At 37.4% G+C, this 24,213-nt stretch overlaps 1 protein-coding gene across 1 annotated transcript in view; it reads right to left on the bottom strand.

The window, feature by feature from the left end:
• The window catches only part of LOC149286607 (contactin-associated protein-like 2), a 494,134-nt gene that overhangs the window by 318,083 nt on the left and 151,838 nt on the right, over positions 1–24,213 (bottom strand). The window contains exon 9 of the mRNA XM_089493838.1: positions 677–826. Within this exon, the coding sequence (XP_089349964.1) occupies positions 677–826 (150 nt within the window). The remainder of the gene's footprint in view (positions 1–676; positions 827–24,213) is intronic.

Raw genomic sequence — 24,213 nt, 5'->3', positions numbered from 1 at the left:
TTCACAACAAGCTGAAATTTACGCTGTAATGCAAATAAAGTCTATAAATTATTTAATCTAGGACATAAACATAAAATGAGTAACAAAGTGAATTTAAAAATGTAATTAAAATAATTTTGAGAATATGCATTGTTGAACACTTTATAGCAAAGCATAAATATATCAAATTTCTTAAAAATGCTAATTTTATTGTTTAATTATGATAAGGGCAATCATATTCAATAGACATTATGCCACAACAATTCCAAGGGTGTTTATGTCATACGGGGTTAATTACAATGCATGTTATATGCTATGTATTAAAAGTGTTTGTTTAATTTATTATATAATTCTTAAAACATATGTTATGTGAAGGGTTTATATATATATATATATATATATATATATATATTTAAAAAAAAACAAAACAATTTTAGGTTGGTGGTAATGTCTTATAAATGCATTTAATAGCACAAGAAAAAAAAATCAAAATGCTGATATTCCATTGTTCTGCCTTATCTTATCGTGCTGCCACCTTGTCTTTATGCTACTTCCATGCTTCTGCCACAAGTAAGACTCTCTCAGCCAATGAGGTTACAACAAATTGTAGTATTGAATATCAAGATCAGAATTTCAATTGTCTTAAACACTCAAACAATATTTTTTGGTAATATTGAGTTTAACGTTTTAAGCCTACCTCCAAAGAAGTATCGGTTTCCTGTTCGAAACTGTAGAGGACTGTTCGTTCTTACTGAAGATGCTTCATCTCCATCGATAGTTAACATAGCAAAGTTCTCCTTGGCTGTGAAGCGCACCTCATGCCACTGTCCATCATTCAGGCTAGAGCCTAGTAAATCAAAATATATAATTATTTCTTTTCCAAAAAATCTATAAATGAATAACATGGTGATATGTTTTGCATATTTTTATGTGTTGTCATTATTTTGTTGATTATATTGTTCCTTACTATGCAATTTTTTCATGAAATTTTTATTGCGCTTGGTGTCTAATGGCAGATGGCATTGAAATCCAGTTTGGTGTATTTGTAAGGCTACTATATGTAAAAAGTTACAAAGTAATGTAACCAGAGAGCACTTTTGTAGGTATAGCATGGTCATTTGACCCACACATGATTTACATCATCATTAAAACATCTGTGATTTTTCACTAGATGTATGCAAACATTTTATTTATTATTTATTATTTAGTGTCTTGTTTATTTAATTTCAGCTAACTTACAGACATTCCCTAAAATATCATTTCTAACTAGTAAAATAAATTCAAAAAACTACTATATAATATCAATAATAATGCAATCTTGGTATTGAAATAGAAAACATACCATTGTTTAAAGGAACACATGTTAACTATTCATTTCTGACTTGGACAACAATGTAATCAAGAATGTATGATTCAACCGGGTTGTATTCCATTGTGCTAAGACAAAAAAATGTCAGAATACTTTTGGACAAGGAAAAGGTAAAATCTATTCCAATGCATGGTTAAATTCTAACATGGTAACCAACTTCATGGACAATAAATATTGCTTCTGTGGATGATACTGCATTTCTTTGTATTTCTTTTTAAAATAAAATGTAAAATACATTTACAAATTCAAAAGTAAAAATCTTTTGTGACTTTAATCAGTTATTGTAAATATTTTTTTAAAAAATTATAAAAACATTGAAGCACATTTTTAGAATATACATTTATGGATGCTAGTTGCTTAGATGGTAAAAAAAAATCTAAACAAAAATATGTAATGTAAAATGTGAAATGGAAGTAAAATCATTTCATCATGTTAGGACTTGCTAAATCACTGTTCTGAGGGTAGTACACTGAATTTAATGTACAATTCCACAAGCTGGAACATGTTAATATCAACTACTTTCCAGTGCACAGCATGTTATATTAAAACCAAGCATGCCTGAACAAAAGAAAATAATGTGAGACAAAATAATTATTTTTTGCAGATTTACATACAAATAATGCCATTTCACACTGGGATCTTGATTCTATGGCCCACGTAAAATCTAGAACGTATCTGTCAATGAAAATTGCATGCTAAATCAAACTCACAAGTAAGCAATACCCAAAATGCCCAAAATCAAAAACTAACTAGTCAAATTCATTTGCAGACTTAGTTGACGGGGACATACCAAGACATTTTGGAAAATGCTATGCGTCCATAGCATTGGGAACAGTTTGAGGAAGACCCTTTTCTAGTTCAACACAAAGCAACGGCCATAAAGACATGGTTGGATGTGTTTGGTGTGGAAGAACTTGACTGGCCCACACATAGCCCTACATTTAACCCCATCAAACACTTGTGGGATTAACTAGAATGGAGATAGCGAGCCAGGCCTTCTCTTCCAACATCAGTGCCTGACCTCACAAATGCTCTACTGGATGAATGGGCAGAAACACTCCACATTCTTGTGGAAAGCCTTCCCAGAAGAGTGGAAGCTGTTATAGCTGCAAAAGGGGGGGAGCAACTACATTTTAATGTCAATGTATTCAGAATGTGATGTCATAAATGACCCTGTTGGTATAATGGTCAGGTGTCCCAATACTTTTTGTCCATATAGTGTATATAAAAATAGTCTTAGTGGATCAAAATACCATGCAGTGCCACTGATTCATCTCCATGGTAAGATATACAGTCTTGATAGGACTCACCAAGATTGGGTGTGCGTTGATATTTTTTGGGGGCTAGTGGGGAAGAATCATTGAAAGCACTTCAGAAAGCACTCAAAAATCTTTATTTATGTATATGTATGACTAACAAACAAATGCATAAATAATAGATATGATCTTTCCATGTTTGATTTAGATTTAATACTATATATCCATGCATTATTAGGTTTATGAATGCATTATTAAGAAAGTCGCTATTGGTGCTGTTATAACATAACACATTGTTTGTTCCCTGAAGCCTTTAAAAATTGTATTTGGATAAGGAGCCATTCCTGTGTAAGTCATAATTCAGTGATGTATAATTTAGCTTAGGAATAGCTTTGACGTTTGATCATAATGCTACAGTTTATACGCTGCACAGAAACAAAGGTTGGAATACAGCACTCAGTAGTGAGATGGTGCACGAGCCAGGGTACCACCAAGTCCTTCAATAAATCCAAAATAAAGAAGCAGAGGCTCAGCACTCAAATGGTAAGGTGAGTTTATTTCACGCAGGCAACGTTTCGACACACAGGTCTTTCTCAACCAGTGTGCCGAAATGTTGCTTGTGTGAAACAAACTCAACTTACCATTTGAGTGCTGAGCCTCTGCTTCTTTATTTTTGATACAGTTTATACGCTGGCATAGGACGAGTTCAGCTGCCACTTATATTTTGTGCTTTTACCACATTGTACATGTATAGGGTGTTCATTTCAGGTTTCTTTGGAGCAATACATTTCTGTTCAGAAAATCTTCAGGTATATATCTCTCACAGAAAACAGTTGGGGGAAGGCAAAGGGGCACATGCACATTGATTCTGTAGAATCTGTGTTTGCATTTGCCAGAGGGACACTGCAAAATGTTTAAATGGACCATGCAGCTATCATATGCATTAAAGTACATAAACCTTCTTTGTACACATTGTCTCCCTTTGGGGATTTTTGGGGGTTTACCCAAGGTCCATACAGGGACCTCTTTTCTCGCTTATGTATAGAGAGATACCAACTGTGCCCCACTGACAAGGACCATGAAGATTGGAATGCTCTTTAGGGGGTTGATTTTCTCATTCAGAATAAATGTGCCTTCTATTTGGCTTTGGACTGCTTTTGTTGGCGGGATTAGATTGATCCAAATAGAAAGTGTTCCTCTGAGCTAAAATGTGGGACTCTAGCAGACACACTATAGAGCAGTTAAAATAGTTTAATACTTCTTTTTATGCAAATATTTTATTTCTGTCTCCCATTCTGTGCACATTTGGTTGCTAAAATAGGAGAGAGCCTGGGACATAACCATCTGACCACCCTATGTAAACTCAGCACCCCAGGCAGCTGCATAGATTGTTTGGTAGGAATGGCCATGCCAATTAACGGTAGTAATTTAATAAAAAATACCAAGATCTATCACAGATTTGCCCAACAAAAATCGAATCTAGTATGTAATCTTACTGCAATTCTTTACTGCTTAGTGAATAAACTACATGGTTTAAATGAATAGGCATGGGATGATTTTTTGATTGCAGAATTATTCTTGCAAGCCATATTTTATAATGTACTATTTCTTTCAAATTCCAAAAGAGTGAACGTTTCCATTTACAGGGTGCATAGTAGTAGCTGTTAATATATATTTGATCTATGCAATTACTATAATCTCTGATAAATCATGTTTCGTGTATGGTTTATGGCCTACATATCTAATCAACAGAAACAATAAAAAACCATCTCAGATTACCGCTTTTATACTGGCAGTTCAAGTATAACAATTCTAGGAAAGGTTATGAGAAATTGTCATTAAAATCATCACATGGACTTTTTTGTTGCTGCTTGTGATTCTTGGTTTAATGTGAGTTAGAATACTAGTTTCTAATGGCAAGTGTGTTTTTTAATTGTTGACCCTTTGATGCACTCTGTTGCTGGCTGCTCGTGTTTCCTTGACGTGACAAGGAATTTGTATATATTCTAGACCTTTCTTTTTGTCAGTTGCACTTATTGTAACGCTTTGCTAGGATAACAGTAGTGGTAAATAAATAATTTAAACCTGTCACTGAAGAATTACACTTAGTCGGTAACTTTTCACTTATGCATATTGCGCAGTGGATCTTGGCAACCACACTTTTTGGAGAACAGGTCCAGTTTACAACCAAGACATTCTGTTGCTGAAAAGCAGTCTGAAGAGGAGTGAGTGTGCTTTCTCTTCAAGATTGACTGGATTCTAATATTTCATTTTAGAACTTGTGGAATAATATTATTCATGGAGATGTGCTCATACCTCAGATAAAACTATGCATAATGCAGGCCCAAGTCTTTATTGAAGGAGAACCTGACAGGGTCAGTCCTTCACAGTGCATAGTTAATGCTCTGAAATGTTTCATTTCACTTTAACTCTTGTTGTTGTGAAAACCCCATCAATATATTTGAACCAAAATATGCAAAAAGTATGCAGCGCCTGAAAATCAGAGTTTCTTCATTTAGTTCATGAGTGGATGTCTCATGCTTCTCATTAGTGAGACAGGGGAAACAGAGGAGTAGGTACTCACTGGATACAAATGTATCACCCTCAATCGTAAATGAGAAGAAAGTAGAAACCTCAGCCAGGATAATAGTCAAAGCAGTTCTTTTCTTTATTTCTGTGTTCTTTGTTTCCAGAAATAAACTGCTTTGACTATTATCCTGGCTGATGTTTCTACTCATTTATGATGGGTGATGTTTCTATTTTCTTCTCATTTTATTTGTATCCAGTGAGTACCTACTACTCTGTTTCCCCTGTCTCTCTCACTGAGAGTGTTTTTGTATATTCATTGTTGCTACCTACAGAGTGGAGTTCATATTTATAAGCAGCTCCAGTGATCCTTTCCTATATCATTAGATGTCACTAACGGTGGTTCAGGCTGTGGATCCACGCTGCAGTACAAGGAAAGGCGCCCCCAAGCGGTGATGACGAGCTGTACAGGAATAACCAGATGGTACTAGGAGCTGGCAATCGGATAGTCGGGGTCACAAGCAGAGGTCAGGACAGGCAGCAAACAAAGGATAGCTGGGGTCACGAGCAGAGGTCGGGGCAGGCAGCAGACAACGGATAGTCGGGGTCACAAGCAGAGGTCAGGGCAGGCAGCAAACAACGGATGGTCAGGTTCAAGCAAAGTTCAGGCAACGAAAAGGCAAATAAGATTCTGGAACGCTAGTGAAGGCAATAAAGGCACTATCACAGGCAAGGGGTACATGCAGACTGAAGGTTTAAATAGTCCTCTAGCTCAGGATCCTCCTACCCCCTAAATTAGGGGGAGGAGGAAAAGAGATAAGTACCCCTTTAAGACGCGGCATAAATATTCATGAGATAGCTCTCATGCTGCTGAGACGCGCGTCCCGTCTAACCTAGATCACCACACGGGGGCGCGCGTCTAACGGCCGGACGGACCACAACGCGTCTTCCCGCGAACAGAACGAGCAGGGGGGCTGAACGCGCGGGCTGCGTCTCGGCTCCCCTGCTCGCGGCAACGCTGGAACCGCCGGCAAGGTAACATTAGACCATTAAGTTGTTTTGGGGAGATTCTGTTTTATTATATGTCATATATGGTTGCCATCTGTATGACATTTTGAAATGGCCCACTATCATATCAAAATGATTAGAAGTTGAAAAAAATGGCACTCATAACAACTGCATTAAGAATGGAAACATGATAGATTATGTTTTAATGAGTCACAAGTTCCCATTTATCTTTTGTTTCTATTTCCCTCCCTCATACTGTGCAACCTGAAAAGTTTCTATATTGTTAAAATGCAGTGCAGTCCCATTGATTCAGCTCCTTGGACGTGCCAAAGTTGGGGTACTTTGACGTGGTGGCGGGTTAAACAATATATGGCCATATAGTGTGTGGAATTCCTAATATTTATTCTTTAGATGGTAGTGTTCTGTATTGGTTATTTTGCTCTGCCAGTGCAAGGCTCTGTATCTTACATTTAGCTGTATTATTAAGTTTTGTAAGGAACTTACACATATCCCACCTAATTATAATCAACATGCAAATATTGGTGATATGTAATCCCTTAACGACTAGTGACGTCACGGGCGCATCACGCAAAAACAGTACGTTAACAACCAATGACGTGCCTGACACATCATGGCATTAAACAAGCTTAGAAAGCGATCTGAGATCGCTTTCTTCGCTTAAACGGTGTTGCTGTAATGCCCTGATGTTGAGGCATGTCTCTAGACCCTCCTGAAAACTCTGGGCTTTGGTACTACATTCAAACAGACAAGCCAATGGAGCTTTTTTTTTCAATTTCTCGCCATGTTTCATTAATTTTTTTATAGAAAATAAGATGATATGATCAAAAAAATATAAGAAGAATGCCCAAGGTATACAGCACACAACAAAATAAAAAACTAGATTTTGTATGGATAGGCCTGGACTGGCCATTTTGCAAACCAGTCAGAGCTAGAATCATGCCACCAGTGCATGGATCTCAGAACATAAATTGCTCTCTGGCAAAGTGTTCCATGTTTACATTAAACTACTATTTCAAATGGATATAATAATTTTATTGTGCGTGTTATATAATGTTCCCTCTGTTCTTAATTGTATACACTAATTTTGGGATAACAATAATGGCTATAGATCTGGGGTGTACTAAATGTATATTTTTGTTGTTGGACTCTAGGGCTGGCTGATAATTATGGGAATTGTACTTTCACAGCACTTTCATATCTACCCATTGGCCATCCCTGCTAAGAGACCATACCTGGTATATTCCAGGTATTCTGTATACCTTATGGGGAATAATTATCTTTAATCACCAAAACATTTTATTTCATGAAATTATATCCCTGGGGGTAAAAGCCCAGCATTACATGGCAATATCTGGTACGTTCAATGCAGAATAAATTAAACATCGAAATGAGAGCCTTAGGAGGTTTCTTTATTACTTAGTGACTTGACAGCTTTACCCACGATTAGCCTGTACAATACCTATAGTGCATTTCATATGGATCTGAGCAAGGAAGTTTAATCTTAGTGTCATTACTTGTTTAAATGAATTTTATTATTACACTGGTTGCAGGCTAAAATCAGAAAAAGGGGCCTGAAAGTATAAGTAGGCATTGTACCGTTAAACCATTTATTCACATTCCTAAATGGACTACATTGTATGTTCCATTTATATTGTGCTGTCAAGTTTACAGCATGTAGTATAAATTGGAGAGAAGGCTATAAGCTATTAGATGGACTGGGCTAAATGCAAATATAACCTTGTAGGAGATTAATAGCTATGACTGCCCCACATCAATAAAAAACAGAGAAAGGCATTGCTTACAAGAGACAACTTATCATAGAAGTTTGAGAGGCAAAGTGCAAATATTAACCTTGCTTATAATAGAAGCTTACACAAATATTTCATAAGCCTGTTTTTTTCCTTTGTGCGGGGAACACAGCCATTAAGATTATGACACTTTTTTTTCAAAACATGGAGAAGAAAGTAACAGATCTGATGTGCCTTTTATGGTATTTCTGTTTAATGTATGTGTTTTTAACTTTTGAATGCCAAAAATGATATCCTTTTCATCTCTAATTCACTTTACCTATGAATTTTCACACTGTGTATAAGTGTAAATAAATATGTTAGTGTGTGTGTTAGTATGCATATGTGTGTGTGTGTAAGTAAGGATGTTAGGTATGTGTGTGTATGCTAGTATATGTGGTTAAGTATATTAGTGTGTGTATGTTAGTGTGGGTGTGTATGTTACTGTATGGGTAGGGGGTCCCAGGCGCTAAGATTATTGCTGGTGGCCCAGGTTGTTGGATACTTGTTTTGGTTCTGGATTGACCTTGTGGGTGAGTCAAGTTTGATATACCGATCTTTACGCTATAATGGCACGAGAGAGTTAGATGCACATTAGATTCATTGAAAGGCAGAACATTTGTTAGTCTCATTCACTGTGTATGAGTAAGTTAGGCATGTCTGACCAAAGGCCCATATGTCTCACTGGTAGAATCCAAGTACAAAAGGTTGAACAACACTCCTGGATTTATATGACCATGCCCACTAACATGTCACAACCTTGGAACCAATTACAAAATGTCTGGGCAATTAACCAAGCAACTTTTCTTTGTCCACCGTCTTACTGTTGTAAGCATTGACCACCCTATTTAGGTTAAATGTTTTCAAAGCCAGCCAGCAGTTAGTTCACAGTACTCCTTTAAAATTTCCTTCATTTGTTTTGACATCTAAGCAGTGATCTTGTGACAAGATAGGAAATTCCTTATAATAATGATATGATAGGCTTTGAAATGTTTAAGAAAAAATCTCAGCCAGTAATAATTGAAGTAGGTATACATGCTTCCTCACCTTTATTTTGTAATAAACAAATCCACAGTAGTGTAAAATGTTTCATCAAAACACTACATATATATGATAAATACATCATATTTCAAATTTTAATGACATGTAAAATTAATAAAATAAACAACTAATAACCAATAGCAAAAATTCTCCCTAAAAGTACTTCTTTTAACAATACACTCAAATAATGCATCTTTTACCCAACTATAGTTAAGTTCTATCTCAATAAAGACTCTAAGCTTCACTTGTGCCTGTTTTACATGAACCATAACTATAGGTATTGGCTGTTTAACCTTCACTGTTGGCCAAGATTTACTGTTAAGTGTCCTACAGGTGCCAGCTGTGTCACAAATCACATTTGAAATTTCACTGCAGTGAACAATACATGTTTTACTGCTGCAGGAGGATTTATGAAAGTGATGGAAAAGGATTCTACACAAGAGTTATAGTAACATATACACATATCACTGCCGACAATATTTTGTGGATTACACTATCTGTATCAAATAGCATTAAAGTCTACATATTTCCAATGTAAAAGTTCTGGATAGAATTATATATATATATATATATATATAGTTAAAATTATGCTTTATCTTATTTTGGATGAATATCTGGACAACCTCATAATTGCCATTAAACCCTTATAGAAGATACCATCTTAGATGATAGATTTATACTGGAAGAAAAACGCATCAATATGCAAGAAATTGTCTTGTAATATACAGTATTTTTTCTGTTCTTTTTCACTTTGGTTTTATTTCTGAAATATTTTAATTCAGAGTAAAATTGTAATCAAAGTAGGTAGTAATTCACCCTTGATAAGACCGCTGACAGAAATAGAAAAAATCTGACCTACAGATATTTCTTTACATGCCAATCTATTCGTGTAAGGACAAAAATGCATTTTACTAAGCTTTGTCGAAATAAAAAAAAAAAAGTAGATTTTGCTGATATATATTTAGGTATTCAAACCAGTTAATGCCAGTTTCCCCATTATATTTCAGAATTAATTTTACCAACTCCCTTTTTAATTTGGTACAAAGAAATCATAATAAAAACACATCTACAATTAAACACATAGTAGATTCACAGTGTTAAAAGATCTTACACTTTGTTGATCTTACACCGAATAACGAACAAACAAATATGGCGGCGGATAAATGTACACAACACGAAGAATATTCATTTCTTTGTGTTTGTATATATACTAGGCTAGCCTAGTAGTTAAGACAAAATCCCTAAATATCTCTTAGCTAATCTAGCTAAGCTAATAGCGTGGGAAAAATAAATCCCTAACACTCTAACCCGACACTCGTTTCGCCGGGATGCACCTTGGATTCATCAGGGCGGGAAATCACTAAGCGGAAAGCCCAGCTTTGGCACTAGGATTTAAAGGTCCTGAAAAGCCACTCTATTGGTTGCCGGCAGTGGGCTTGTCTAGCATCAACCAATGAAGAGCAGCTGCCCTTTCCCATTCATTCTTTGGTGTGAATGCAGTTATGTCAATGCTGCTGCTAACATTATACATTGTTATACATTTGTTTGATGCATAGGTTCGCTTCTGGCGATTTATATAAGTGATCCAACGCTGCCCTTTATTCATAAAAAGTGTTAGGGATTTATTTTTCTCCAGCTATTAGTTTTTTGGGGGTTAGGGTGGCAGGGATGGATTCCCATATTAAGCCCTGCTATGCATCGGTAGACTTAAGATAGGCTGGGGGCAGTGACTTGCATGGGGGGAAGGGACCAGGGAGCGAGGAGATATTTAGGAATTTTGTCCTAACTAATAGGCTAGCCTAGTATATATATATATATATGAACACAAAGATTCTTCATGTTGTGCGTCTTCGTCTTTGTGTACATTTATCCTCGGCCACATTAGTTTGTTGGTTTGACAAACGAAAAAACAACATTCGTGTTCCCTTTCATGTTCTTCCGAATACGAATGCGCAAGTCTAATAAAAACACAATGTGTGACCACATGTATCCAGTTGGCGACTGCACATATGTAATTTGGTGGCCACTGGTCTTAAAGTGTCAGGGCTTGTTAGTCATCTCAATTTCAGCCCTGTAGGCTACTGCTATTTAGGATCATTGGATTGCCACCATTAATAAATCACTACAATAGAGTCCTTGAGATGGAATATTAAAGGATTGATATTTCAAGAGTCTCAGGTCACCTCATTTATAGAGTTCCCATGTGTGATTATCATCAATATTTATATACAGCTACTGTTTATAATTGTAATGATTTACTGTGGCACATAATGGTTTCATAGGTTTGCATAATACTATCCTGCCTGATGCTTCCTTAACTGTGTTCTTCCCATACATTGCGACTTGACGCAAGTTGACGCATCCTACAGTGCAGACTTAGAATTGCTCACCTGTGCTTGTATAATTTATAATATACCTAATTAACCTCTAATTAATAACTAATCCTTGTTTTATTGCAATAACATGTTGCCATCCTGCAGCACGAAGGCATGAATTTGTAAATGTATCATGAAGCCAAGCAGAGGCTGACTATAGACAAATGGCTTAATAAAAGAAAAAACAAGCAATGATTTGTTATAAGCCTGGCTCTGCTTTTTCTCTAAAAAAAAAAAAAAAAAAGCTAGCAAATATTGCCGTATTCTGCTATTGTAATGGATTAGGTTCTCAAATCTCCCTTATTACATTGTGCGGTTCTTATAAAGCTGTGGCACAGCACAATGCTTTTCAATTTATTAACAGCCATTTATAATGAGGCGTAAGGCTTGTTCAAAAGGCTCCGATCATAGCCCAGTTACTTCTATTACATCAACTGAAGGGAGATGCTTTTCTCTTTGACTTCAGATCATTTGTAGGCAGGTTTTAAGTGACCTTCCATAAAATGTGTGTTATTTGTCAACTAATAAATGTACTTCCCATACTTTTTCATAAATGGTAGATTAATAAAAGTAATAAGAGAACTGTATGTAAACACATTTTTATGAAACATTCTGAGGTTATCTTTTATGTTGCATATCTTCTCCGGGACTAGTGATCTTATCTGCCTGTCTGTCAGAAACATGTTGTCCCTTACTCTTTTTCCCTTATCTTTTCCCTTATATTTTCCGCAGTAAACAGAATGCCAATCTGTCAAGAATGGGCAGGAGCTCCCATAAAGCAGAAGAGTGAGATTAGTCTGGGAGAAAGAATATGGCATATTTCCCCCATATTCTTTAATCTCGTTTTTGCAAGCCATCCTATTAGGGATTGATGGGAACTACTGTAAAGTTCAGTAAAGTGCAGTGGCTGGAGAGCATTGATTAAGATTGATTAACTCTTTCACGCTATAGAGGTAAGACATGGGATATAAAAATGTGGAAAATGATCAGAAAGATCTAATTTTAATTTTTGATCACCTATACAAAACCTATTATTTTTACATTATTATATTTTATGTAAAGAGTACCTGCAGGATGCATAGTGTTATTACAACAGGTAAGAATGTAAAAGGGGCAATGCAAAAATTTAAAGGCATCACTCGGCTATCAAGCATTAAATTGCATATGATGGTGGAGTGTCCCTTTATTCCTGTCCTGAAGTTAAGAACATAAGTAAAGAAGAAATAAAATCAATATTAAATTTCATGCTTTTTTGGACAACTGGCAGACTGGATGGACCAACTGTTTCGCATCTGTCAATAAATTCTGTTTTTTATGTTCCTAGAATGTTAAAAAAAAATTACTAATTAGTGGAATCTTTATCATTAGACTCATATGAAGATGAATCTACGCCTACATATTTATCATCTAGAAACATACATATTTATCAGGGGAAATCATTTTCTATTTCTGTTATGCATAAAGTCTACAATACAGCGCAGGGAAAGTTTTAACACATGCAATCTGCAGCCATACACAGTAAAGGATGACAGCCTTGTCACTGCCAGTAAACACATATTTACTCGCTGGGGTTATTTTCACTGGAACATGACTCACTTGATTCTGCTGCTAAAACAAACCCCTATTCACTGTTAATAAAAAAAACCCCAAAGGTACCTCCTTGACAGCTAATCACGAAAACATTCCATCTCCATCTTTGGCGTTTATAGTAAATGAGAAAATACATTTTAAGTGTACATTTTCACATTACTGTTAAGTATTTGGGTAGTTTAAATGCATAGTAACCATGACTATGGCGCTATCATATACACAGATTAAGCAGCTGTTTATTGGACCCTTAAGGGTGAAAGGAGAGACACACACACATGCCACATAAGGTGATATCTCTATACTTTCCTTAAAAAATACATTTGTGATCATAAACATAAATTTTTCAAATTTTGCACAATAATTATTTTCATTACGTGTGCTACATATAGGGCCTCAATTAATCTTTTTTGACTCAGGGCCCAAAAACCCTAGAGCTGTACTTGACAGTGACTAGATGTAGGTGCAACAAAACATCAAGCTTTTTTCTTCCTATCTGTACAAAGCCCATGCCAAGTGTAACAATCAACTGCCTTTAAAGCAACAGACTAAAGCAAACTCTTCAAGATTCGCCTGAGAGATTTCATATTCTCTAATTTTATTCTGTAAAACAGTAGTTCTCTCTAATGGAGATGGTCAAGATTTCATTGACTACTACGTTGTAAGTACTTATATATTCATCAAATAAACCTACCAAATAATGTAAACAAACAAATACATAAATAACCTTTATGAGAAGCTGCAGCTCCAGTACATTGCCTCCTCCGTGGTGCAATGTTTTGCAACACTGATTGGCTGTTTGAAGCAGCCAATCAGTGTCAGGAAATCACTCCCACTGAAATAATTTGTTTGTCCATAGATATCTCCTGCATGGCAAATAGCTGGGGTAGGGGGGAGGACATTGGCAAGAGGGACATCACAAAAATGTAAAAGTTCAAAAGATGGTTGGAGCATCCCTTTCATTTGTATGAAACAAGATGAAATATTTTCTACAATATGGATGATGACAGTTTGGTTTGAATTACCATAATTATTTTACTTTACCAGAGTACTTCTAACATATCTTACACAGAATACTGCCTAGCCAGGTAGTATAATATACTTCCCTCAAATGGGTTACTTACGTCAATCTCACCAGAATGTTCTATGAATCATAACATAAGATATAGCCATACAGTTTATACCCAGTTTATACTGTAACACTGCAGGTTATGGAAAACATATGTTGAAGATAGCCTAGCAACTGATTGCTTAGACTGTGAAACACTTCCTAAAATAATTCAATTGTTTAACAGTTCCCATTATAATAAAAAACAACAGTTTTATGTCATGTTGAGAGCCATTGAAACATTTGGCATGTGGAGACCAGCCATTAGAAATGTAAAAAACCTGCGATTTTATGACACATTATGGAGTGCAACATTTGTAAAAACTAGACGTTGCAGTAACTCCTGTAACCATAAAATGAGTTCTGTTACCTATAAACATATGAGAAATGATTATGGAATTGAATGAACGGTGTGTAATACATCTGTAGTTTGTGAATCCCTTATTTCTGAAAGCACTTGTTCATTCTCCTTGGCACTCAGCAGGTTTAATATTGTTTCAAACTTTTTTTGACAACTTTCAAATCATAGTCACCGAGATCAGGCATGGCCTACCATCAACCTGAAAACAGCCATGAACCATTCCCTATGTAAATATCTCATTTATTGGGAATTCTGACAGCATACACAGTTTCCAGATACTGTTGCAGCCTAATCCTTCTTCTCTAAATGCTGGGAACTCAATGATGTTCTGCAAGACTGCATCTAAGCAATATAGGAGTAGGTTCATACTTGCCAAAAGTCATCTATTCATGCATCAGAATATAAAGAAAATATAACAATTAAAATAAACAAGTACAGGGTAGACAATGAATCAATGCACATTGGAATAGTGCACACTACATCGGAATTAGGTTGTATAGCACATCTCATGACGTACTTGAGCTTTAGGCTATTGAATTCACAATTCAAAATCCTGTACTACCCTAAAAAGAATCTATAAAATTCTTTAGAGCCAGAGAAGATATATTGCTGTCTGCTACAAAGTATAGTGGCAAATGCACAGCATTTTATTTGGAAAGCAACAAATCAATGTATACGACAGGTTTGCTAATGTGATTTGATCTGTACCATTAGATGTAGGCACTACTTGCTGTCACTTTGGGACAATACATAACATAGACATGATTTCACTTTTAACATTCTATACTCAAACTCATTAATTTTGAATAGATTGCACAGGATGGCATTTGGTGAGACAATCAAGTTTTTGGGAATACAACATTCTCGTCCAACAGTCTGTCTGAAGTTGATGGGAGTTGTATGTAGGCTGAGGGACAAACAAGTCAGCTATAGTCAGTATAATTAACAGTAATCCATTTGTTGGAGGCTAGAAATACTACCTTTTTAGATCTATGCTGCTAAGAGAATTGCTTGTTTCTCACTAAAATGTTAGACACGTTTTATAGAACTTATAAAAACCTTAGTGAAGGGTTGAGTCATCATAGAGATGGAATGAGAGCATGCTAGATGGTATAACACCCAGCGGCATGTTCTGTCGGCCTAGTGTGGCAGGTTCAGGGAGTGGCAGCCCCTTTGACACAAAACTGGGAGCAGAACCCCAGTTGGGGCCATACAGCTCCTTGGTGTGCTGCTCAATGGGCTAGGCACAAAGGAGATCTGTCATCTCTCGAGCTGGCCCGTTACATTACGGAGATCTGTGATGAGGAGGCACAGCCTCCACAGCTTGCTGTACCTGATGTTGATGGTCTTTAAGAGATTAAGTACTGTGATATAACATAATATCGCTAAGGGTAATCATATTAAAAGAGTGTCCTGTTTGCATATTAACATCTCAGATACCACTTTTTAAAAAGACATGGTTAATATGCCCGCTGTAGTAGGTGAGTAGTGCCAACAATGCGTCTTTCCAGTAACATATTCTGTTAAAAGGTTGGTCTTGCAAATCAGTATAGTGGCATGTGAATCAATCTACAGCAGATGTCAGGTATCTGGAGTTGATAGTTCCATCCATGCTGTTAAATGTCAAAATAGCTTGTTTTTCTGTTGCGGAATGAGTTGTTCATCGTTCTTTCCATAACATGTCACAAAACATGATAGTCTGGAATCGAGCTGGCAAATTGAATTGTTAGTTTTAACTATTCACATTTAATAAAATACAAGGCGTACTGTCTTTGTGGCACAAAGCCAGATGGGGTAATATATCACCTTCAACTTTACTGGTCTCATGCAACCTTTACATAAGATATGCCTTCATTAGCTTGACCTTTGGCTAGTCTCTTCAGTTGCCCATTAATTTCTATAATTCTGTGTCAGGAAGAGATATGTCCATTCTTAATAAGTCTGGCTTCGGCTTGCATTTCCAAAGGTGAAAATAATGTCATAAATCAATAGAATAACAGATACTGTGACCTGCATACACCGCAAAAAAAATCATACAAAAAATTATTTGATGTATGGCTGTGATCGACCAGCAGACAAATGATATCAGTTAACGTTCATAGTCGTTTTGTTCATCCACTTGGTCTTCTAGACTGTAAGCTTGTTTAAACATGATTCCTTCATTCCTTCTTCATCCAGATGGTTATGTCATGCATTATTCATTAGGACCTGTTTACTCATTGTGCAGTGCTGCAGAATATGAAGGCGCTATATAAATCTAACAATGATAACAACAGTCATATTTTTGTCACTTTTTATAAGAATATAATGTGCTCCAGGGAGATCTGAGTAAATTCAAAACATTTACTTTAGTAAAAAATCATTTAGATATTTCTCCAGATTCATTTAATTGAAGATGCAAATGTGTGAACAAGAGCAAGGCTAAATTTAAATTCTAGGTGTCATAAAGCCTTCGGAAGAGCACATACCCTAAAATACAAATCCTGTCTAAGCGAGGGGGAGTTAGCAAATTGTGTTAATTTATGCAGGAGATAAGCAAACAATTATATGCCAGCTTACAATATATAATTATTTTATTTGGTTCGTTTTGGCAACTGTAGTAACTAATTACTACGAGTCTCTAGTTCAAGTGACCCTTGCAGAATCACAAAAACGTTCAAGGTTTCAAAGGTCTCTTTTTTAGATAGAATGATCTATACTGGGTCCTCTGGTTTGCTTTGATAAATTATTACCGTGGTGCATAGTCTTTTTATTCGTCTGACAATTCAGCATTATAATATTCTGGATCTTAGAAACTTTTGATATTCCGCTAATCATTGGACATTCTTGCCTGATTCTCTTCTTTCTGCCACAGACTTTGCATTATTTTCTACAATTTGCATTTTGGTAAAAACTCTGATTTATATACTCTAAATGAATTCAGACAGTCTTCATCTGGAACTACTTCACTACATTCATTTTTTATTATCATTTACTGGATGAAATACTCCTATCATGTTACACAGCACTGTAGGACAGGCATCACTGCTTTTGATGTAAGTTTTATGCAAACTATGTTCCCTTACCACAAATATGCCAACACTAGGTGCTCAGTCCAAGGTGGTTGTAAAGACCATGGTACATCAGCCCTAATCTTGAATCACGATTTCCAACCCCATGGCTAAGGCTACCACATCTACTACTGCTACAAACAATAGGTGATAATGGATGTTTATGTGATGTAAAGGATCAAAATGGAATTGCTTAATGAATTCCCATCTGGTACTCAAATGGTTAATGTTAGTAGTATATATTATTTTTATTTGATCTAAGTCTGTGTGTACATACCTATGTGTATATAGAATACATATATATTTATACATATATGTACTCCTTATATATTTTACATATGCAACTAATACTCAAATTACATTAAGCAATGAAAGTGTGAAATAATCTAAAAAAAACACCAAAATGTATGCCTAAAAGTATTAACTTATTATTTTTAAAATATGTGAATTTATGTAAAAATGTGTAAAAATGTTTTTTAGACTTTTGACAAGAGCCACAAAAGCTTTCCCTAACCTTTTTCAGTTTATCTACATATAGAAATATTTAATACAAGAGACAATTAATAGGTCAATTGACCTAAATTATGGCATTATATTAAAATATGAAACATATTGGAAAATATGTGATTAGCTTCCTTTAATTGGTGTTTGTGATATATAGATGCTTCTTACCTTCTGGTACACTTTAGGAAGAAGTGTCTGCATGATAAACCACATTGCACTGGAGACACTGCTTCCTTCTGTTTTACTGATGCAAGCAGCTGTATGGCCTGACCAATCTTGCACACCTACTGTTTTCTAAATAGGTACAGCTGGACAGTTGCTAAATACTGTCCCTTAAAGATACCTCCACCTTCTGTTCCAGCTGATCACATGTTCAGCTCCTAAGCCAAGTCCTTTCATATATTTCTATATACAGTACATGCACTGCACTTTACTAAACAACAATTGTTCATTTTGTTAAACTATGATAGTTTCCATTAAGCATAATGTATGTAAAGCTGAAATGTATTACATCACAACCGGTGGAATTTAGAAACATAAGAGTGCTATTCCCCCCACTCTTAACACCTTGTACCTAAATGTGGCATTTGAATATCACTGAATGCCTAAATATTTCCCCAAATCAATCCTTAACTGGATTCCCTCTCAGACTTTTTGTTTTATTTGGAACTCTTAATTGTCATGTTGCATGTGCCAAGGGACCATGGAGGGTCTACATCTGGCACTGGATGAGTCTTCTTTTCCCTTGGTTTTTAAGAAAGCAAAAGAAGGTATACTGTTATAAATTACCCTCATCTATTAAGTAACTGGTTTTGGTCAGTTATTGTATGTTTAATTGTTCTGTATGAGTTTTGTCATGTTAGAACACCCAAAGATAATGGCAGACATACGGATGAAACCCAGTGAAATAAAATACTATGTTCTCTTGTACAATCAGATAGTAATGTAGTATCTTACCATACCGAAAGCAGTCCTTACCTAAACAAAATAATTTCTTATTTTCAGAGCAACTTGGCCAACACATAATATAAAGCAGCACTGTCTTCTCTTAAGAGAAATAATGCAATTTAGAAAACTCATTACAGAACAGAGCCAAACTTATTCAGATCAGAAGCTGAAAAGCTTGTAATTTAATCAGAGCTCTGTATCATTACAATAGCATCTGTAAAAACAAATGATGATGCAGTATTAGACACAACATTTATTTTACTGTGGAACTTTAAACTTTCTCTTTCTCATTTCAGAATAATCTAGTTTGCTCCTGTTTTTATCACGTACATGTTTTATTTTGTGCTTTAAAACCATTATGATTTCAATTAGCAGGTCCAGAAATATCCATGGTTAATTTAAATTATGTGAGGCAGATTAACTACAGTTCAGTGTAATAAAAAATGATATTGAGAGACCTTAGAATACAGGAAAAGTTTTTACCACCAAAATTATTTTTATTTTCCAACCCAACGTATATATCGACTTTTTTTTAAACTAATGCATGCAGATAAAAGTTAGGCTCAAATAGGTATTCACGTTCTTGTAGCTGTAAATTGGACAATGTCGAAGTAAACAACTTTGTAGTCTTGTTACTAAGTCATTTCCAAAGATTGCTTTAAATTTATATAAACTGACTTAGAGCCTCTGAGTTGGTGTCTATTTAGAAATTACAAATGTTTATATCTGCAGATATTTTTCAGTGGATGTCCATGACCTTTTTCGGTAAGTCATCTAAAGGGTTTTATTGATGATCTTTTAGGTTTTATATGCTAGGAAGCAATATAAGTACATTATATCACAGCTCTGATGACATCACTGTCACAATCTGTTCTATCAACATAAGAGACAACTGTACAACCATAGAGAAAAGTGCGATACAGAAATACCAAATCAAGCATTTTCTCATGACATTTTCCCCGGCCTATGACCCTGCAACCCCTCACACCCCTTTGGAGATTATATGTGCTGATGCAGGTCGCCATGCCCATCTTTTATCTACCATGTACAATCTTTATCTCATACAATGCTCCCAGACTAAACCTTATTTTTTCGGCCTTTGGGAGAGGGACCTGAGTCTTTCGCTGGACGATGCTGACTGGGACAAGATTGCCATTCTCACCCACAAGGGGGCTATCTCCTCCAAACTTCAGGAATTATCCTAAAAATTGCTCACTAGGTGGCATCGGGTACCAGCTGAACTCCATCATTTTTTGCCCCACGTCCCGCCACACTGTTGGAGGTGTGGTTCTGGTATTGGCTCTTATCTCCACATTTGGTGGGACTGTCCCCTGGTCAGCCCTCTTTGGCTAGCTGTTGAGGCAGTGATCCGGGAGATTGCGGACCCTGATTTCCACCTCACCCCTGAGGGTGCTATCCTCCATCACACGCAGTCGAGCCTGGGGTCCTACAAACTCTCCCTGACCATTCAGCTCCTTAATGCTGCTAGGGAAACCATCCCTAGGTTTTGGAAGCAGCCTGTCTCTCCCCTGCTCTCCGCTTGGTTGAAACTGGTTAATTTTCTATGTCAAATGGAGGATTTGGTGTTGTCCTCTAGGGGTTTGGGCTATAAGAACCGCCTGAAATGGCTGCCGTGAAGGGAGTTCCTTAAGTCACCTACCTTTCAGAGGGTTCTGCCGAATCTTCCTGGCTCTCCTCCGGCCCTGGATCCCCTGTGACTTGCCTCGCGGCTCTCTGCCATGTGAACTGTGTGGTTTCTCTTCCTCGCCTGTGTCGATTATGATAATGTCTACCTCTGCAGCATGGTGTACTCTTTGTTTCTACGACAATACATCCACCTTCTTCTTGTTGTTTGGTTCTTTGCTAGTTTCAGCTTGGTTTTGAGCTACTCCTTTCTCAGTTCCTCAGGTCGTACCGTTTGCTGAACCTCCACTAGACTGTGTACTGTGAGGATGCCTGCTTTTTCTACCATTGACCCATGTATGGATTGTCTCAATGTCCTTTTGCCTTGGTTCTGCCTGATGGATTCCCTGCTACCTAATTCAAATCTTCTCTGTGTTGTTTTGGCGAAATGTAAAGGAAGGCCCCAACTTCGTGTCCCACCTTATAAACCCTAACCATACATATTCACACCCCCTTTAGATCTCATCCTGTCCCTAACCTAACACAATGTGTAGACACAGGGGAGGGCTGGCAGCCTAAGGCCTGGGGGGCAAGTCAAGTGAAGTGGCTCCGCCCCCTCGCACTCACCTTTCACCCCTCACGCTGCTCCCATCAGTATGCGGCCATCAGACTGCTGGAAAACTTATCTAAACGGCCGCTGGGTGCTGATGCCACCGGCCGGAGCTACTTTAATCCTTTTTTTTTAATTTATTTAATATGCCGGATCGGCTTGCCATATTAAAAATAAATAAAGTATTAAAGTAGCTCCGGCCAGCAGCATCAGCACGCAGCGGCCGTTTAGATTCGATTTCCAACAATCTGATGGCCGCATAGTGATGGGAGCAGCGTGAGGGGTGAAAGGTGAGTGCGAGGGGGTGGGGCTTTCACCCCTCACGCTGCTCCCATCACTTGGCGGCCATTGCATACGGCCGCTGGGTGCTGATGGCGCCGGCCGGCGCTGCTTTAATACAATTTTTTTTTATTTAATAGCCGATCCGGCTTGCCATATTAAATTTTGAAGAAAAAGTATTAAAGTAGCGCCGGCCGGCGGCATCAGCACCCAGCGGTCGTTTAGATTATATTTCGGGCGGCCTGGGGGGCAATTGCCCCCCTGCCCCCCCGGCCCAGCCCGCCCCTGTGTAGACACTGCCTACCTATAATCATGCGGCTCCTCAACTCAATGTGTATATTGAGGGCCCACTTTAAGAGGGCATCATTTTCTATAATAATCTTTATGAATTTATGTTCAGAGTTACCGTATTTGCTCGATTATAAGACGACCCTGATTATAAGACGACCCCCCAAAATCTGAATATTAACTTAGGAAAAAAAGAAAAAGCCTGAATATAAGACGACCCTAAAGGAAAAAAGTTTTACCAGTAAATGTTAATTCATGTAAACTATTTTTTTTAATAAAAGCTATGATTGAGAAAAATATTTTTTTTGTTTTTATTTCTTGTATTTTCCAACCTGTCCCCCAGTTACGCACATCTGCCCCCAGGCTTGCCACTCCAATATGGCACTGTGGCCCATGATATGCCTTTTAACCCTCTATATGCCACTGTGCCCCATGGTATGCATTTTGACCCCCTATGTGCCACTCTGCCTCCAGAAATGCCTTATACCCCTATATGCCACTCTGCCTCCAGAAATGCCTTATACCCCTATATCCCATTCTGGCATTTAGGGGGTTAAAATGCATATTATGGGGCAGAGTGGCATATAGGGAGGTATAAGGCATTTCAGGAGGCAGAGTGGCATTAAGGGAGTTAAAAGGCATTGTATAGAGCACTCTGCCTCCAGAAATGCCTTATACCCCTATATGCCACTCTGGCATTTAGGGGGTTAAAATGCATATTATGGGGCAGAGTGGCATATAGGTGTATACGGCATTTCAGGAGGCAGAGTGCTCTATTAAATGCCCCCTTAACGCCACTCCAGAAATGCCCTATGCCCCCATTTAACACACACACACACACACACACACACACCCTATACCCCCATTTAACTAACACACACACACACACTCTCCCCTCCCCTCCCCTCTCAGCCCTCTCTTACCGGTGCTTCCAGCCGGGGCAGCGGGTTGACGTCGCCTTCTGCTGCAGCCGGAAGGAGGTGGATTGGCAGCGGGGGTTTGTCTGCGTCCGTCGCGTATACTTTCCCCGGCTGTCAGAGATCAGAGTTCCCCGCACCGGTGCGGGGAACTCTGATCTCTGACAGTCGGGGAAGGTTTGCGCGACGGACGCAGACAACCCCCGCTGCTAGCCACACCTCCTTCCGGCTGCAGCGGACGTTGTCTACGCGGATCGCGTAGACGTCAACCCGCTGCCCCGGCAATACAGCAGGAAGCACCGGTAAGTGTGTGTATGATGGGGGGGGGGGGTGAGACAGGAGGATCCAGGTCCCCTGCAGCGGTGCGGGGGATCTGGATCTTAGTCTCCTAATCAGACTCTATTTGAGGTCTGATTAGAAGACGACCCCGATTAGAAGACGAGGGGTATTTTTCAGAGCATTTGCTCTGAAAAAAACCTCGTCTTATAATCGAGCAAATACGGTATTCTGTGAAGTTTATACTAACAAGCAAAATTAGACCGGTACTAAATTGGAAAGTTAACCGCTACACTAAAATAACATAGTAACATATAAACAACATTTACCTATGATTAAATAAAACAAGCTTCTTGACAACATCATTAAAAATTTATTTTAATAATTTCTCCATACTAAAAGGCTGATATATATGAGAACTGATTTGGTTATGACAATATGATGGGCACAAAGAATTCCCAAGTGCTGTAAACTGCTTAGTGACAGTAGGTGAGATTTATCTTATACAGATTTACATGACAATAAGATATCCATATTTCAAATTTCTAATAGCTCTCCCTTGACAGCACATACACCGTAATCTAGCCTTGATCTGCAAGATTAACAACAAGATGTTAACTAAGGGGAGACAAATATGCTCAAGGCAAAGGAATTCAATTTTAGTTTCAGACAATGTGAAATTTTCATGAGAAAGTGCCAAAGGCCCATAAAACTGAATCTTTTCAGAACCTGTAGCTGCAAAATTTCCACGTCTGCTTTACACCAGAAACTTTTTTGAACCTCAGGGGCAGAGGTGGCACAACTGGCCATCACCTTCATTGGAAATTAATTCAAATGAGAAAATGTGTGAAGCATAGATTTTCTCCCCCTTAAAGTAAAGAATACAAAGAATATAGGAAATATTCTCCTGAGATACGTTTGTATTTTTTTGTTTTATGAACCATCATCCGTCAGGAGGTATACTGCCCAGTAGAACTTTACAATTCTATTAATGTATACTCAACTGTGCTTGGAACACCAACGACAATTTAATTTTGAACTGTAAATGTGCCAGATGGTGTCATATATCAAATTTTCTTATCTGCATAATGAGCTATGAAATATCTGTACGTCAGCCAGAACTATCCATTTTAGGCCAAATGTCTTTGTTTCTTGCTAACTGCTATATAATCAGCATCAACTATGTAATGTGCACCTCTCTCCAAACCGGTATTTATCGTTATTAAACATATTTATTAGACCTACCGGGAATGTATTGCATATAGTATATTTGAATTGTTTATGATGTTTTTGTTTAAAA

The sequence above is a fragment of the Sceloporus occidentalis genome, unplaced genomic scaffold, assembly GCF_023333645.1.
Source record: "Sceloporus occidentalis isolate IW3139 unplaced genomic scaffold, rSceOcc1.0.p SCAF_67, whole genome shotgun sequence".
Classification (NCBI taxonomy): domain Eukaryota; kingdom Metazoa; phylum Chordata; class Lepidosauria; order Squamata; family Phrynosomatidae; genus Sceloporus; species Sceloporus occidentalis.
The sequence above is the reverse complement of the archived record's forward strand: the minus strand, read 5'-3'. Positions and strand labels throughout refer to the sequence as shown.